We start from the raw sequence: 19,181 nt of genomic DNA on the forward strand, positions 1-19,181 counted from the left end.
CCTGGCGCGGAATGTCGTATACAGAACTGACGTCAGCGCACGAGGGCTGCGTCTAAGTAGCTGCTACGATGTCATCTCGCCGACGACGACGCCAACGACGGACGCGGAGCCGCACAACGCCACCTTCCGACGCGCAGGGGTACTGCTGACCAAAACTTTGCAGATCCAGTCTGACGCCTGGGGCTAATTCTATGGTAAGGAATCTATCACTAACTAATGTTTCTTACAGATAGATTGTTACTGAAGGTACGTAACTTGTTCTTCAGTTGAGGTGGAACTTCTAGCTCCATTACGTGTCCGCTAACCCCCCAGCCCCTTCCCTTGTATACTCTTGATTCCTCAGGTTTTGAGGAAGATTCAACGAGAACTTGCCCAAGTCATTCTCATCTCCATGAACTGGCTGAGAAGGGTGCAGTATGCAGACCACCTGCGCTTCTCCACATGTCCCCTGCTATGACTTGCCCTGAGGCCGGACCTACTCTCCCAGTCGGGGGGGGAATAGTTCTTCACCCAATCTCCGAAGCCACCACCACTATATGCTTGGAGATTGAGGGGGAGCATCTGAGCTCCTTTCAGCTGCCACCAGAGGTGGTGGACGTAGTCTTATCACACCTCCAACAAATCTGCTTACTCAGTCAGATGGAGCAATCATTGCTTGAATGTGTGACTATAGCGTGGACTCCTTGCAGACCAAGCTGTCACATATCCTACAATATGCGTGATCACTTACTCCGAGGGGTTGTGAGACAGGCACTATCTGAAAGAGACACGTTAGTGATAGATTCCTCCCTTAACTTAGAATATCCCCATTCGTCCGGCTGGATCCGGATAGTTTTCGTCATCAGTACCCCTGCGCGTCGGTAGGCGTTGTTGTACGGCTCTGCGTACGTCGCTGGTTTCGTAGCCGCCGAGATGACGTCGTCAGAGCTACTTAGACGCACCCACGCCTGCTGACGTCAGTTCTTTATTTTTCCGCGCAGCAGCGCAGATCCGAGAGAGAACGGTACCCCTAGTTAAAAGTTTTAACTTTGTTTCTGACAACTTGTTTTGTCTCAGCACAGCCGCGGACGTGAGTCCCGCCGGGGTGGGTCCTGAGGACAGCGTGCAAGTCAATCCATCACCGCCCCTGCTGCCGCTGCCTCAAAACCTTCCTAGTCCGGTGTTTCAGGCCCACCAGACGCCAGTGGGTGGCAGGATTCGCCATCACCTTCCCCACTAGCGCACCATCACCTCGGGCAGGTGGGTTCTACAAATAGTCCGCAGGGGTTACTCCCTCCCCTTCGAGTCTACCCCTCCAGCCATGCCACCTCAGTACCACCTCATGTCAGGGGATCACTTGTCACTTCTCCAGCAGGAAGTTGCGGCCCTCGTGGCCAAGGGGGCCATCGAGCGCGTTCCGACTACTTCGTGGTTCCAAAGAAGGACATCTTAGACCTCCGGAACGTCAGTCGCTCCCTCCGGAAGGAGAAGTTCAAGATGCTCAATCTTGCTCAGGTCTTGACTGCCCTAGACCCGCAAGACTGGCTGGTAGCGTTGGACTTGCAGGATGCTTATTTTCATATCCCCATCCTGCCAGCCCACCAGCATTACCTACGGTTCACGGTAGGCCACGAGCACTTTCAGTTCACCGTGCTCCCTTTCGGCCTTTTCAGCGTCCCTCGGGTGTTAATGAGAGTGATAGTGGTGGTCGCAGCTCATCTGCGCAGATCAGGGGTTTAACTCTTCCCCATTTCGACGACTGGCTGTTGAAGGCGGGATCGCCCCAGGCAGTTGTCTCCCACCTCCAGACTACGGCCAACCTCCTGCATTTGCTGGGGTTTTCCATCAACGTGCCGAAGTCGCACCTGATTCCCTCTCAGAAGCTCCTCTTCATCGGAGCGGTTCTGGATACGGCGCAGTTTCGGGTTTATCCTTCCGAACAGCAAGACCGGGATATTTGGGCTATGATTCCAATCTTTTGGCCCTGGTCCTGGGTTTCGGTCAGGAAGACCCTGAGACTGCTGGATCTCATGGCCTCCTGCTGATCTATCATGCCAGATGGCATATGTGGTCTCAGCAGTGGGACCTGAAGTTCCAGTGGACGCAGCATCGGAACCTGTCGGACTACGTCAAGATCTCGGAGGGCACTGCACAGGACTTGCAGTGGTGGCTCACGAACCAGCGTTGGGTCAGCGGCAGATCACTCTCCCTTCCCCAACCAGAGCACACAGTAGTGACGGACGCGTCCCTCCTGCGATGGGGTGGCCACATGGGAGAGGCGGAGATCAGAGGCCTCTGGTCTCCGTCGGAGTCCAAGCTCCATATCAATCTTTTGAAGCTCAGGGCGATCCTACGTGCACTGAAAGCATTCCTTCCCTCTGTCAAGGGGAGAGTGGTGCAGGTGTTCACGGACGACACCACCGCCATGTGGTACTGCAGCAAGCAGGGCGGGGTGGGGTTGTGGACCCTATGTCAGGAGGCTCTGCGCCTCTGGACATGGCTGGGATATCAAGGCATTACCTTGGTGTTTCAACACCTGGCAGGTACACTGAACGCCAGGGAGGACAAACTCAGCCGCAGGTGCATGTTGGATCACGAATGGCGTCTTCACTCGGAGGTGGTGCAAGGTTTCTTTTATCAGTGGGGAGAACCTTGCTTAGATCTATTCGTCACCAAAGAGAACGCGCAATGTCATCAGTTCGGCGCGTTGGAATTTCCAAGGCGGCACTCGCTCAGAGACGCTTTTCGTCGCGAGTGGAGTTGCGGTCTGTTGTACGCCTTTCTGCCTATACAACTTCTGCCCAGAGTGCTGAAGAAGATCAGATGCGACCGGGCCCAAGTCATTCTTGTGGCGCCGGACTGGGCTAGAAGAGTTCGGTATCCCGAGCTACTCAGTATGAGCATAGATCCCCCGATCCGACTGCCTCTTCGGGAGGATCTCCTGTCGCAGCAACAGGGGACGGTCCTCCACCCGAACCTGTCCAGCCTCCACCTCCTTGCGTGGAGATTGAGCAGCGACAGTTGATTCCCTTTGACTTGCATCATGAAATCTGTAATGTAATTCTGGCAGCCATGCATCCCTCTACTAAAGTGGTATACGCCTGTCGGTGTAAAAAAATGTGTGGCATAGTGCACAGCGAAAGCTGTAGATTCTCTTGCTGCCCCTCTTTCTGAGGTCCTATTGTTCCTTCTTTCTTTGGCCCAGCAGGGCTTTGCTCTGGGCACTATCAAGGGCTCAGTGGGACTTGAATCTTGTCTTGACTTTTCTGATGTGTGCTCCCTTTGAGCCCCTTAATAACTGTCCCTTGCGTCTTCTTACTCTCAAGACTGCTTTCCTGGTAGCTATCACCTCTGCCAGGAGAGTGAGTGAGCTCCAGGCTCTTTCTTCCAAACCTCCTTTCCTTTCTGTTCATCCTGACAAGGTGGTTCTGAGGATACGTCCTTCTTTCTTGCCAAAGGTTGTCACGGCCTTCCACATCGGGCAGACCATCTCTTTGCCCACCTTTTTTCCGCCTCCGCATCCTTCAAGGGAAGAGGAGCGGCTCCACCGTCTGGACCCGAAACGTGCGCTCACATTCTATCTGCAGCGTACACATTAGTTCCGGGTGGAGGATCAGCTCTTTGTTGGCTACGTGGGCGCCAAAAGAGGTTGGGCGGTGCACAAACGGACCATCTCCCTGTGGGTCGTTCTGTGCATCAAAGCCTGTTACTCCACGGCCAAGAAGGAGCGTCCTATGGGACTGCGTGCCCATTCGATCAGGGCAACTGCAGCCACTACTGCCTTGGGATGCGGTGTTCCCTTGCAGGATATTTGTCACCCAGTACGTGGGCCTCGCTGCACACATTAACCAAGCACGACTGCCTTGACGATCAGGTCCGGAGAGATGGCTTCTTTGGCCGTTGTGTGCTCCGTGACTTTCTGGTGTAAAAGTGTTAGTAGACCCACCACCGGGGTTGGTATTGCTGGGGTATCTATTCTGAGGTAAGGAATCTATCACTAACATGTCTCTTTCAGATGCACAAGTTACTACTTGTGTAACGATATATCTGTAAGAGACATTAGTTATTTTTCTTCAGATTCCTTACGGCCCCACCCATCCTCCCCGTTCTGCGAACTGATTACTTGGGTCAAGGTCATCCCCTTTTAGGGACTAGTTTTATGCACCAAAGGTCAGTTTCTCGCATGGCTCTGCGTTTCGGCGTGGGAAGTTTTGTACAGAAGTGAAGTCAACACGCATGAGTGATGCCTAAGTAGCCTCCGTGACGTCATCACGACGCCAATGACGGGCGCGGAGCCGCACGGCGCCACCTACTGGCGCGCAGGGATACTGCTAAGCAGAAAACTTTCCGGATCCAGACTGACGACTGGGTAATATTCTAAGGTAAGGAATCTATCACTACCTAATGTCTCTTACAGACATATTGTTACACAAGTAGTAACTTGTGCTTCCGGGTGGATGACCAGCTCTTTGTTGGCTACGTGGGCGCCAAGAAAGGCCGGGCTGTGCAGAAGCCCCGTATCTCCCGATGGGTTGTCTTGTGCATTAAAGCATCTTACTCTCTGGCTAAAACCTCCGGTTGGGCTGCCAGGCCATTCTACCAGGGTGACAGCAGCTACTACAGCATTGGGACACGGTGTCCCCCTGCATGACATCTGTCAGGCGGCCACTTGGGCCTCGTTGCATACCTTCACTAAGCACTATTGCCTTGACAGTCGGGTCCGGAGAGACGGCTTCTTTGGCCGTTCGGTTCTCTGTGACTTTCTGATGTAATCTCACTTCGCAGACCCACCACCGGGGTTGGTATTGCTTGGGTATGTATTCTAAGGTAAGGAATCTATCACTAACGTGTCTCTTTCAGATGCACAAGTTACTTACTTGTGTAACGATATATCTGTAAGAGACATTAGTTAGTGATAGATTCCTTACCGCCTGCCCAATGTCCTCTTTCTGCGAACTGTTCTCTAGGGTTCAGGTCATCCCTTTCAGGGCCCTAGTTCTATTGCACCAGTTGTCGGTCTCTGGCATGGCTCTGCGCTCCTGGAGTGGAAAAGTTGTGTACAGAACTGACGTGTGCGCGTTTAAATAGCTCCGACGTCATCTCGGCGGCTACGATGCCACCAACATACGCGGAGCCAGACGCGCAGGGGAACTGCTGACGAAAACTTTACGGATCCAGTCTGACGCCTGGGGATATTCTAAGGTAAGGAATCTATCACTAACTAATGTCTCTTACAGATATATCGTTACACAAGTAAGTAACTTGTGCATTAATATACCGCATCAAAGTTATAATCAGTCCAAAATGCATATTGGTGACTGCTCACAGTACCAATATCACTTGGTACTTTACACCAGGCATAGGCAATAATTTTTGTAACTCAGATATTACTCACTTGACCTAACTGAATTGCACTCCTTACTTTACTGTAAGCGTGAATCCTGTCTTGTAACACTTGGGTTCAATACTTTCTTAACAAAAAAGGAAGGATGGCAGGTTTGTTGAACATATTTCTAAATGTGTATCTTAATCAATAATTGACTTTGCACCCTTGAGGAACGATAATATACATTTGTGTTGTATATTAACATGGGAAACCATTTGTGCAGCACAAAATTGAGCAGGATATTTAAATTGATTCTCTGATATGTTAATCATTGTTGATTTCTTCCAGATTAACTAATTTAAAAAATCTGGGTGCCCTGATTAGCTATTAACTGTTTGGGTATGAACGATACTTGTTGGTCCAAGGAGCCACTGGGGGCATGACTACATGATCAGACCCGTTTGTGTTTTCAGGTTGAATGTCTAATATTTCACCTTCGGTGTAATGGATTAGTAGCTGCAACACATCTCACATTTGAATAATTGCAAGTATTGTTTAGTTGTTAGAGAGTCTTTCTGATTAATACTTCTAACTGCAGATTCCCCACCCAATGAATACCCCCAGGTGCCAGAGTGGACCTGGAGAGTTTTCTCCTACGTGCTAGCAAATGGTGTCTTGCGGCCCTGCGTCAATTCCATTTCAACACAGACATAGCAAAGGAGCCACATATACACATATATACACCACCTCTGTGCTGGCATTCGTTTCTTTCATTCCATGCCTTTGGACGCTCATTCAAAACTCACTCCGAAGGCCTTTGACAGTATGCCTGGCCTCCAGGAGGCCAGTTGGCTGGATACCTTCAATGACGCTGGGTCTAGTCCACCCCATCCCCAGGCCCTTCCACAGAAGAATTAGCTTCTTTTGCTGTGGTAATCTGTCACAGAGCTGAAGTGTTAGACCTGCAACTGCTTTCCACTGAGGTCAAGACCAATGCTCTGACACAATCTGGGCAAGCTGCCATAAAATCGCTTCTTCCATTTAATGAAGCTCTAGGAGAGACACTACTGGGCACTTGAGTCAAACCTTACTTGTGCCTGTCTTTTAAATAGGCAAGTGGCTAGAAGACCCAGACCTGTCTCAGGGGACCCAGCTTTCCTCGGAGAACACCATACGCCTGAAATTATGGGTGTCCAGGCATCCACAAATTATTGCACCTAACTATTTTCTTACTATTCCCCCCCCCCCCCCAACCCCCTCATCAGGAATCAAAATGTATGGAGTGGTTTGAGAAGAGGATTTCCTCGGTCAGTCTCTCCCTTTGTTCTGTGAATGCTGACTGTCTCCTAGGGCGATACTTGCATGCATGGTGAAATATGATTAGTGAGACCTTGCCGACTGTCCAAAACCAACAGCTTGCCAATCTTGCACAAATCATTCAGAATTGTCACTATCCAACAAACTGTCATCCACTGTAGACTCAACACTACTGCCTGCTTCTTCAGGGCAGTGAGTACCAGTGTGGTGCCTCGACACACCGCTTAGATGCAATCCACAGCTTTTTGAGTGATGTCACTGACTGATATGCCATTTGATAGCACCCGTCTCTTCTGAGACAAAGCAGACTCTGTACTAGAGTTCATAAAAGAAAGTAGGCCCTCTGTGCATACCCTCAACCTTTCTGCGCCTGTGAGGTAGTATCCACAGCAGTTTCACCCATGTTGAGGCTTCTGAAGGGGCTTAGTTAAATGTCATTGTCCAGGTCCCACCCTCACTGCAACACACATCTGCAGTTCTTTCGAGGCCAAAGTTGGGGATTCACTCAACGCCGTCCAGGCCTTTAGTGGTAGCATTCTAGGCCAGTGCTTTGGTCCTCTGGCTTCCAAACTGTCTTAGCTTGCCCTCAGTGGTACATGCCCATCCCGTTGGAGGCAGGATAGTTATTACCTCTACAGGTAGCAAAGTATCACATCAAGGAAGCGCCCTAAAGTTTCTCTCCAAAATGCTACATAGTCCAGCTACATCAGAGAATCTGTCAGGCGACCATTAGTCTATTTTGCAGCTGGAAGTTCAAGCTCTTTTGGGCGCCATAGACCGTTCTCGGTCTCTGAAATAGTGACTGGATGTTACACCAATTATTTTCTGCTGCTGAAGAAGCACAGATGCCTTTGTCCTGTTTTAGAACTTCACCTCACATTACCCAAGTTCTATCTGCTCTGGCTCCTGTTGACTGGATGGTAGCACTGGACAAGCCGGATGCTATTTTCACATTCCTGTCCTTCAGTCCCACAGGTGTTACTTGTGGTTCAAGGTGGCATTTTAAGTTTTCCATGCTTCTCTTCAGCCTTTACAGTGCCTTTTGGATTTTCATGAATGTGATGACTGGTTTCAGCACATCACTGGAGGTTTGGTGATGCCAGTCTTCCTCTATCTTGACAACAGTCTTTGCTTCAACTGGCTGTTAAAATAAAACTCCCCACTGTCTGTCGGAGACCACATCCAAAGTACGGCGACCCTCTTAACATTTTGGGGTTCTCGATCAACATGCTGCCATCACACAGGACTAATTTGCACAGGCTTCTATTCGTCTGAGCTATCCTGGATAAGGTGCAGTTTCAACCTTCCCTCGAGGACATGTCGACTCTGATCTGATATTTCATTCTCCGTCTTAGGTCTCAATGAGAGTGGCTCTGAGACTTCTTGGCCTCTTGCCTCTTCCTTGTCGTCGACGCCAGGTGGTACATGCGGGCTCCACAGTGAGATCTGAAGACTCAGTGGTCTTAGCACCATGGGAACCTGACACTCCACCCAGGTTTCAAAGAAGACTGCAAAGGATCTACAGTGGTGGTGGCTCCACTGCAGTTGGACCAGCGACGGACCCTTCCCCCTGACAGATGTTGCGGTTGGGAAGGGCATCTGGGTGAGGTGGAAATTAGAAGATGGTTTCCGGCAGAGCGCCGCCTCCACATCAATATTTTGGAGTTGCGGGCCATTTCTCATCATTGAATGCCTTCCAACCATCAATCAAAGGCAGGCTGGTTCAGGTCCTGACGGACAACACCATCACCATGTGGTACTGCAGCAAGCAGGGCGGAGTGGGGTTCTAGACCCTATGCCAGGAGGTCTTGCACATCTGGAACGAGCTGAGAAGGCAGGACAACTCCCTGGTGGTGAACCACCGGTTGGGATCTTAAATGACAGGGTGGACAGACTTAATTGGTGACTCCTAGCAGATGACGAACGGCAGCTGCAACCAGAGGTGGTGCAGGGCATCTTCCGGCAATGAGTAGAACCCTGGCTCAGTCTGGTCGTCACCGCAAAGAATGCGCAATGTTAACACGTTTGTGTGCTGGAGTTCCCAAGATGCATTTATTTGAGGCAAATTCTGCCTAAAGTGGAGCTACAGACACCTGTATGCCTTTCCGCCTCTTCTGCCCAGCATTCTGTGAAGATCAGGAATAACCTGGTCCAAGTAATCCTAGTTGCTCTGGATTGTGCCTGGAAAGTATGTGGTTCCTGGAACTTCTGGGCTTGAGCATTTGTCTTCCGATTAGGCTGCCGCTTTGGGAGGATTGTCTGTCGCAGCAGAATGGCGGGGTCCTTCACTTTGGCACGCGCAGCCTTCAAATCAGATAGATCCATTACAGTCAATGTTTTTTGAATATTTGCACTGTTAATGGTTATTTGTCAGCCCTTTTGGCTTTTTTGCGTTTGTGAGACCAACCGTCCTTATTTTAATCACATGCGATGTGATTACTTAAAGGTCTGGTTTATGTATTTCTAGCCAAACCTTTTGTTATACCACAGTGGTACCTTATTTTGGTGCTCACGTTCCTTATGTTAACCCCATTTGAGCCGATGCGCAGCTGTCCTTTGCGCCGTCTTACTCTCAAAAGTCTTTCTCATTGCAAAAACTTCAGCATGTATGAGTGGGTTTCTTGCCAGAGGTTGTGATGCCTTTCCATGTCAAACAGTCCATCGCCCTTCCAGAATGCTTTGCTTCACCTCACTCTGGAAAAGATGTGGAGAGACTTCACCATTTGGACCCCAGATGGTCCTTGAGCTTTTACATCAATTGTTCCTAGGCGGAAGATCAGCTGTTTGTGGATTTCACTGGAGAAAATGATACGGCGGTGTAGAAAAGGACCGAGTATCGAGGTGGGTGGGTAGACCTCTGTTTTAAGATCTGCCACACTTTGGCCAAGAAGCATGTGAGAAAGTGGCTCTGTATATACTGTTCCTTAATAGGTACAGGGTGTACAGAGTCCACAGACCCCAAGGGTTTAACAGAGGTTAAAGTTAGATATAACCTTACTCTCCAAAGTGGTAGCCTGGTCGAGCAGTAAGGCAGTATAAGAGGACGTGTAAAGCATTTGTTGTACACACTCAGTCAGCAAATAGTTCCACACACTCAATAACTGAACTCTAGGCCAATGGTTTGTATATAAAAAAATATATGCTTGTTTTATTTTAGAACCAACACTTGGAATTAAAATATACTTTCTCGACAGGAGATGTTTCATAAAAATACTTTTGTATATGCATTTGACTTTTTAGTAAACAGTTACAAATAGTTGCAGTAGGCAACTCTATTTCTAAACACAATACATTGAGCTCAATGATAAATTCAGATTATATGCAACAGATTACTTTGTAGATTACTTTTGTAATTCCAGGCTTGGAGCCTAGATCCAGTCCTGGGTCAGTTCTCAGAATCAGCTGTTAAAAGTCGACTTTGGTACTGTAATGATTTTTAACTAATATTTAGCTATTTCAAAAGTGAGCACTTAGAAAATATTTCAGAGCAAACAATCAATGAGTCCCTATGGAAGGAAATGTAGGTTACAGGTACAGTAGGTTATCGTTACTTTTGTAATCCAGTACTGGGTGTCTGGACTCAGTACTGGGACATTTATCCAAAACAGGTAAGTAATTACGTTTTCAGATGTTATACGATTTTTGAGGAATATTTAGAAATTGCAGAAATCAACACTTAGAAGAAATTTCACAGAAAAGCAGTCAATGGTTTCCTATGGAAGAAAAATGAGTTATAGGTAAGTATAGTTGTGGGTACTTTTCAGAGTCAGTGCTGGGCACCAAGTTCCAGCACTGGGAGCTCACCTAAGAGCAGGTGAGTAAATTCTTTTTTGGTACTCGGCTGATTTTTGGTGAATATTTTGAGTTTTAAAAAGTTCACACTTAGAAGAATTTCCAAGAAGAAGCCAGTCAATGTTACCCTATGAGGAAAATGAAGTTTGCGGTTTAAGGGTAAGTACTCGACTGGCAGAGTTGAAGTTCTGGGCATAGACTCAGGGGTCCCCCAGTGTCAGGTAGGTACAGTCAGTTCACCCTCCGCGGTTTCAGGACGGCCGGGTGCAGAGAGAGTTAGGCCCAATGTTATCCTATGAGGGATAGGGGGGCCTGGGTTGGTGGCTGCTGTCGGGCAAGCCACGCGGCTGTGGGAGCTGGGCTCCTGGTCACTTACTCAGGGCAAGTAGGGAAGTGGGTTAGAGTAGAGTTTTCACTGCCAGGGCCACTCGGGCGGCTGGGTGCAGGGTGCTTTTGAGCCGTCGGGCGCTCAATTGATTTCTATGGGAAATCTCCGGTTTGGAAAAAGACTGCAGGCTCGGGGACGAGGACTCTTCGGGTGCCACCACCACTTCGAGGGGTAAGTTGGATAGTTGTAGGTTCTGAGTAGAGCCTCTACTCATGGGAGTGCCAGGGGATTAGAGTTCAAAGGTAGCCAGGTCCTCCAGGGTTTCTGAGGTTGCTGGCCACAAGAGATGCCGGGTTTGGAGCAGGAGCAAGTCCGAGGTCGACAGGCCGGTAGGGCTGGGGCCAAAGCAGTTGGTGTCTCCCTCTCCTTTGCAGCTGCAGGGCAGGTCTTCTTTTCTTCTCGCTCTTCTTGTAGTTTCGGAATCTGGAATCTGGGGAAGGAAGGTTCAGGGTGCCCCTAAATACTAGATTTAGGGGCGTTACAGGTACAGGTAGGTGAAGGCCAGGGACCAATGGGTCCTTGTCCTGGGGTGGGTACACCCCTATCCTGCCCCTCTCCTGTGGGAGGGGGGCAGTAGCCTAATCCTGATAGGGTAGGGCCTCCCATCTTCAAGATGGCGAGAGCCCGGAGATGTGCTTCACCTCGCCTCCCCCACCTGAGGGGTGGGGTTGGCAGGCTGGCACATTCCCTGTCCTTGTATGGGGTTTCCCACCAAGCTTCCCGCCAGAGTGGGGGGTTGCAGTGGCCTGGGGAAACTCCTAGAGGCGGCAGGCCTTTGAAGCTTCCCTTTGCTCATCCTGGGGGAGGAGATCTATCACCTCACCCAGGATGTGCATTGTTGCAGGCCCGGGAGAGCAGGGGCTCTCCCACCCAGGGGTCCAGCAACGTGTCTGCTGTGTGGCAGCCTGGGCAGCCTCAGAGCAGACGTGGATTGTAGTTTAGTTGTAGGAGGGCATCGCTAAGATGCCCTCTGGGGTGCTTGGTACATTAAATCTCACACTGGCATCAGTGTGGGTTTAATGTGCTGAGAAGTTTGATACCAAACTTCCCAGTCTTTAGTGTTGCCATTATGGTGCTGCGGAGCTTTTGTTTGACGAGCTCTCAGCACCATGTACTCTTAAATGGCAGCACTGCACTTACAGTGCCCGGGAATGGACCTGGGTACTGTAGGGGCACAGGGCTCCTGCTCCTGTGCCCACACCATGGGCATAAGGCACCCAGCCAGAGGGGTGACTGACATATGCCGTGGCAGTGTGGGTGTTGGGCATGGCACACAGGGATGTGTGCCATGTCGACTCTTCATTGTGTCCTGCACCCAGACACTCAGCCTGCAAAGGCAGTGTGTGTGTGTGTAAGGGTACAGGGCCCCTAAGGGTGGCACAATGAGTGCTGCAGCCCTTAGGGGTCTTCCCTGGTCACAAGGCCCTGGGTACCTAGGGTACCATTTACTAGGGGCTGACATGTGGCCAGGGTTTGCCAATTTGGAGTTTGTGTGTTTAAGGAAGGAACATAGGCCCTGGACACCTGATTGGCAGGAGTCCAGGGTACACTCAGTCAAAGTACATTCAGCAATTTAGCAAAAAGTGGGGGCATACCATGCAAGAAAGAGGGCACTTTCTCACAAAGCAGCCTACTGAATGACTGAGGGCTCATTCGAACAGAGCCAAGGCTGCTACCAATGTCTTGGCTCATGGAATACCTGTCTTGGACATCTCTCAGGCCACGACATGGACATTAATTAATACGTTCATGAAGCACTACTTCCTTGATAGCCAAGTCCAGCGGAAGGGGCACTTCGAGTGTTCAATCCTGCAGGACATTTTGGTCGGAGTCATTCCGCAGACTCACCACCTTAGGAGGTACCGATTTGGAATCTGTAATTAGAAGTATTCATCGAATGAGCAAGTGATTACCTTTGGTAATACTCTTTCTGGTGGATACTCTATCTAGCTGCGGATTCTTTGCTGCTCTCCCACCTTCCCGCTCTGTGGACTGGATGCTTTTCTCCATCTATAAGAAGGACCCAATTTAGAGACCTAAACACTGCTACGTTTGACCGACAGCAAAGAGAGAATTAAGAAAGAAACTGACATAATTGCGCAGGGGTAACCCTTATACGTGGCTCCAGTGTCACTTCCTGGATGGGTTGGGACAGAGTTGAAGCAGAGATGCACGATGCTACCTGCTGGTGCGCAGGAGCAGTCTGGATTAAAAATCTCCAGATCCAGTCTGGCGCACAGGTGCATTCGCAAGGTAAGGAATCTGTAGTTAGTGTGTCCATCAGAAGGAGTGTAACCAAGGTAAGTTAACTTGTTCTTTTATTGTATTACCCGTGATATCTTTCAGTATTTTTGTCACAGATACCTATGTCCGGCTAATGCTGGGCAATATGGAAGATCAAACCTTTGTTTTGCATATCAAATGATTGTGATCTTGTTTCACAACAGTTATTGCAATATACATCCGTGGTTCCTTGGCATGTCCTCCAACCGAAGACGTGTAAATTATCAAATAACTATGCTCCTATGAGTGCCGTCTCAAGGTACACAGGCATTAAGGTGCTCTGATGAGCTTAAATAACTGAAACCACTCCCTTACACCAATGTAAAGATTTTAATTATTATTCTTAGAATCATCCTTTCCATATCATTTCAAGGCCATGATTAAGTCAATCTTGCATTATTTAGCTGGCTCAATGAGTTGATTGTAACAATGTCCTTGATTATTTCATCCAGTTCATTTTGTTATACTGACCCGAAATATTTTGGAACTCTTATGTGCCTTCATATGGGCAACATTGTTAGTTTATTAGATATCTATAATGTCAACAGAACTCAAACTACTTCTAGGTTATTCACTAAAAAGACAACATTGATTAAATCACAAAACAACACTACAAAATTTGCCATTTCAAAACCACACGAAACCTTGTAAATGTGAATGATTTCTCACAACACCTTACAGTTAACGCTACTTTTCCTGCTTGTTTAAACTAGCACTCTCAAAACATTGAACAACTGTGAATGTTTGCACTAGAAAGCAACTGCACCACATGCACTGTAACGCGCAATGTTATGAAGTCTCGTCATAAAACAAGAACTCCATTCTCTTCCTGCAGCGCGGAGTCTGTTGCGTGTGCCAACATGATTCGTATGCTGAGTTTCTTAGATGAAGGTGCTAGTTTAAACAAGCCGGAATAGTAGCATAAACTTTAGGATGTTGTGAGACACATTCACATTGAGGTTTCGTGTATTTTTGTAAATGCTCATTGTTTTGCATTGTTTTGTTATTTGATCATTGTTGTTTTTAGTGAATGTACAATAAGTGACTTGATTTTTGTTGTCAATCTAGATATCTATTAAACTGACAATGTCCCCAGATGAAGGACCTAGAAGTTCCGAAATGCATAGGGGCAGTATAACAAATTGAACTGGATGAAATAATCAAGGACATTGTACGATGAGCTCATTGAACCGATTGAATTAATCGTGGCTTTCAAATTACATAGAAATGATGATTCTAAGACTAGTGAATTCAAATCTTTATATTGGTAAAGTTAAAAAGCATGATATTGAAGCTCATCAGAGCACCTTAATTTCTGTATACGCTGGGACTCCACTCATATGAGCACAGCTATTTGGTTCATGCTGTGGATATAGTACAACAGTAACATATCACTGTCATTTCTACTTGGCTGGTAGTTAATTTTGGTTCTCTGATTGCTCTTGGTTATGGTCTCCTTTGGAGGAATAGTCGACAACACTGACTTTATGGCTTTTAGATCGTGCTCCTTTTCAAATGCTTTTATGGACTTCATCTTGGGTTTGTGTTGGGAATGTATTTTCATTCCATTTACTGCATTTCCATCAGGTTTCTGGCTGAGCTCTCTTCTGCCTGGGATGGATGCCAGAAGTACTTCTATCGATCTCTTGCTCGTGATTCTAGACTCCAAGCAGCCATGTCTGCCCCTGCTAAGGTATGAAGACTATTTGTCTTGAATTCAAGGTTGAATTTGGTAAAGGTATCTTCAGGAAACAATAAGGGGTGTTAATTTGGATTTAGTTTCATGTTATAGCGGGAACTTTCTGAGAGTTTTCCACATTTTCTCCATGGTTTTGTAACTGTTAGTTTTGTATTTCTAAAGCAGCTGGGCAACAGGAAAGAGAAGCAATTGTAGAATTTGGCTAATTAACAATCACAATTTGAATTATTTTGAGTAGTGTCCATTCACAACAACCCTTTGCATAGCAATAATGTACCACTTGTGTTTAAACTTTTAACCTTTGCTGAATAGCCCACTAAAAGCTTGGCAGTACAGTAAATTTTTAAGTCTTTGAAACATCGACAGTCTCTGCATTTTATCAGCGTTACGCAGTATATTTGCACTATCAATCCAAAACCCGACAGCTGGTCAGTTTTATCCATTGCTTTTTCTTCCAACATACATTTCAGTATAACCGGTACAGAAAATAATCAATGGTCCCCTGCAGTACCTCCGTGTGAAGCAAATGGCCATGTGCATTGGAAAAAAATGGCTGCCAGTGGAACGGTATGAGCACATGGTATGGCTAAAGACCAGGCCCTGCAAAATCTTTGCTGTGCATGGCCAAAAGCCACATGCTTTGCCAAATATGTACCGATGATGTGACTTAGGAACCTCATACACTAAAAAAGAAAAACTAGAAATTCACAGAGAAAACCATAGTTAAAGCTTAATTATTGTTCAGTGAATTTGTACCTGGAAAAACACGAAATTTGCCAACTAGTTATATAAAACACATCACATTTCAAATAGCCCACCATACTCAGTGAACCCCTTTGCTGATGGAACTTGAAAAACAAATTCTGGCTACCAAGAGCAAAATGTGGCAGCCTACATGAGTTATAGTGTGTGTTACATATCCTAAGTGATGAATTACCAGTGTTAAACCATAACCATCATTTAACAGTGAATATTTATAGAAATATTTTACATGCTGGCTATATACAATTAACAATTATGGTTAGTTAAGAATTTCCATTGAATGGCCTTTTTTTTCTCTTATATTTTTGGCACCATTTGACAATACAACATGAAACCTGATAAACAAAAAAGGTTTTATCTGATTTGAGTTTAGGATGTCCAGTTTGGAGTAAATTTGTCAAGTGAAGGTGAAAACAAAGGCGAGGGCGGAGAAGCGGTATTTCCCATTTTAACTCCAGTAGAGGTCTTTGCTCTCCACAACAGAAGAAAAAATGAGTCAAAATACACCAAACCAGGCATGTGCTAGAACTTCTCTGTTCTGTAGTTTTAGAGGACATTTGCAGTACAAAAATGTGTTTGAAGACTTAAAAGGGTATTCAAGTTAGCAGCATTTTGACATTTGATTGTGGGCGTTTACTTATTTTTTTTTTAACCTATAACTTAAGCACCATTTGAGAATTTGTCTTAAATTTGGCAGTTGCTTAGCATGTTCATCTTTCTCTTAGTATATGCAGATATGTCAAAGGGAGCATAATTAAAACGGGTAAGAAAAGTGTTCACCTGCTAATTACTGTAGCATCATGTGAAATTTAGCATACATCTAGAATGTTTATCCTTCTGTGGATTTGCTGGTTTTGTGCAAAGCCACAAAGTGGGGCAAAGCAAAGTTACCAGGTGGGACGAAACCTTTTTGGTATGCTTATAACTTTAGAGCTGTTTAATGAATCTGCATTAAATTTGCCAGGTCGTCAACAAGTTAAGCCCAGTACAGGAATCTCCAGTTTTATGTAGTCCTCACAAGTGAGGTGTGGGGCAGAGTTAAATAGGGGTAATTAACAAATCTTTCATTTGCAAATAACATTGATGCCGTTTTACAGATCTGCAAAGACACTTAGCGAGATTGGTTTACTCTTGATGTTATGCATTTAAGGTGGATAAAATATGAAGGAAAAGGGGAGTCCAAAAGGTAGCATTAGATATTTATCCATTATAGGAATATTTGTACTCCTCTACAGTAAAAAAACAACTGAACAGAAGTACACTAAACTTGCCATCAACATGGAACAGGAAGGGCTAAAGGTTAGAGATATGGAGAACATTAGTCTGCGGGCAGTCAAACCCAGATTCAGCTACTATCTGTGGATCTAAATTAAAAAATTATAGGTCCACTGTTGAATGAGGGAGCTTTTCTCCCATCATCTATTTTGGGTATGTGGTCCAAAAGTTGTTTTTGCAGACCCAAAGGCCCTGATAGTCTAGCTACAAAGAAAATTCTTCATCGCAACTGCCTGTACAGAATGCTAGGCATAGTCCAGCTCCTGTGGCCAACCCATGCTATGCTCATAGGAGGTTGCCTTGGCTGCTGGACAAACTCCAAACCCCAATTTATGAAAAAAAAAAAGTATAACAAATGTTAGTAATGATTTATATGTTTAAAAAAAAAAGGGCTTGCACTTGCTCACAGTAGGTTTTTTCACTGTCTTTCCGAAGTACAGACCCTTGAACCAATCCTTCTTGACCACACAGGTTGCCTGCCGTGTTGAGATGGCTGCAGGGCATTCCCAATTGCTCATTATGTGCATTGCATACCATAACTGGTGAATTTCAGGGGGCTTACAGATGAGCATTAACTGTCCCATATCTAACATTTAACTGTGTTTTCAGTAAATATGTCTAGAAATATTGTACATACTGGTGATAGTGTGCAATTATGATCAGGTCAGCTGGACAGTGTCAATGGCCAGTGTCAGAGGCGTCATCCGTGCCGTGCACGCAGTTACACCCCGTAGAGTTTGAAGTGTCCCCTGTGCAGTGCTTGCAGTGTCACCCGTGTAACATCTGTATATGCAAGCAGTGCCTGCAGTGTCACCGGACAGCTCCGGCAGTGCCGTCCGTGGAGTTTCTGCAGTGCTGGAGAGCCTCGGCAGTGCCATCTGTGGAGTCTCTGCAGTGCCACACTTGTGGTTCCTTTAGTGTCACATGAACTGTCTCTGCAGTGTCACCGGAACAGCGTCTACAGGTACCCTTGCGTTATCTGCAATGTCACTGGAAAGCGCCTGCAGTGCCACTATAGGTACCCTTGCGTCTGCAGGGACAGCATCTGCAGTGTCACAGGACAGCGTCTGTAGTATGCAAGCAGTGCCTGCAGTGTCACTGGACAGCGCCTGCAATGCCACTATAGGTACCCTTGTGTCTGCAGTGACAGCATCTGCAGTGCAACTATAGATAGCCGTGCGATGCCTGCAGTGACAGCGTTTGCAGTGCACCTATCGTGTGATGCCTGCAGTGACAGCGTTTGCAGTGCCTGCAGTGTCACCTGGACAGGCTATGCAGCGTCATCTTTGCAATGGTGACAGCATCAGGAAGGGGAGCCTTGCCAGGCCCCATTTCATGGAAACGTTACTCCTTCAGACGGCGCGCTTGAAAACACCTTATAAAATAACACGCAAAGCCCCCTAAACAAAGGCCTCTTGATTCTTTTACAAACCCTGGCGTTCCAAACACGATAGAGTGCAACTGTAGTGAAATCTGTCGTGCAGTGCCGTCAGAAAAGTGATTGCGTGCCTTAATAAACGTGCAGTTTTGTGGGCGCCATGTTGTGCCAGTCACTTCTTGCGTGCATAGCACTTGCTATAGCCGTACCACGCGGGCTCTGAGGCCGTCGTTCTGTGGAACATGCTCCCCATAACGACGTAGCAGGTCAAGGATTTGAATCTTCCTCGGTGGACTGGCCCTACCGTTCATGCTTCCAGCTCTGTAAAATGATTTAGCATGTTGTTGCAGGTGACGTACTCTGTTTTTCACACTCTGGCTATCTGGGCTTGGTGTAAGCTCCTCTATTCACACAACACGCCACGTGGGAGGGTACTATGGCCTCAGGTGGCTTACATTCATGCATTACTTTATTTTGACAGCGGTATAACAATATGACATTCCTTCTATTTTATCGATTTAAACTCTTCGGCATAAGGAAAATAAGCGCCGATGGGCAGTGCGCTGCCATGGGTCTTCTCTTGTGAGGTAAGGTGCGTGATGCTAGTGCGCAGACACCTGGGAGGCAGCCACGTGGCGCACAGTGTTCATATCCTACTTACAAGAAGTTAGAATGGACTTGGATATTTCCGAGCTGAGCTGCTCATACGGACCCCACCACTGCGGTCCACAATTACAACAAGCATTGGCATAGCAAATAGGTCTCACTTTTTGGACCTTATAAGTATATAAGTATTTAGTTATGCAGCACAATATTCTTGGTGCAACAACATCAACTGTTGCATGGCTAAACACTGATAAGGTCCCAAAAGCGAGACCTATTGGCTATGCCAATGCTTGTTTATTTTGCTAGTAACCATGGATTCTGCACATCAAATTTCATATAGATTTGGCAATCGGTGAGTGAAAATAAAGGGTGTTCA

The 19,181-nt window shown here is 46.9% G+C and overlaps 1 protein-coding gene across 1 annotated transcript in view; it reads left to right on the forward strand.

The window, feature by feature from the left end:
- The window catches only part of MDN1 (midasin AAA ATPase 1), a 2,002,810-nt gene that overhangs the window by 1,524,391 nt on the left and 459,238 nt on the right, over positions 1-19,181 (forward strand). Inside the window, exon 77 of the mRNA XM_085611158.1 lies at positions 14,673-14,778. Within this exon, the coding sequence (XP_085467284.1) occupies positions 14,673-14,778 (106 nt within the window). The remainder of the gene's footprint in view (positions 1-14,672; positions 14,779-19,181) is intronic.

Source organism: Triturus cristatus, chromosome 6, assembly GCF_964204655.1.
Source record: "Triturus cristatus chromosome 6, aTriCri1.1, whole genome shotgun sequence".
NCBI classification, from domain to species: domain Eukaryota; kingdom Metazoa; phylum Chordata; class Amphibia; order Caudata; family Salamandridae; genus Triturus; species Triturus cristatus.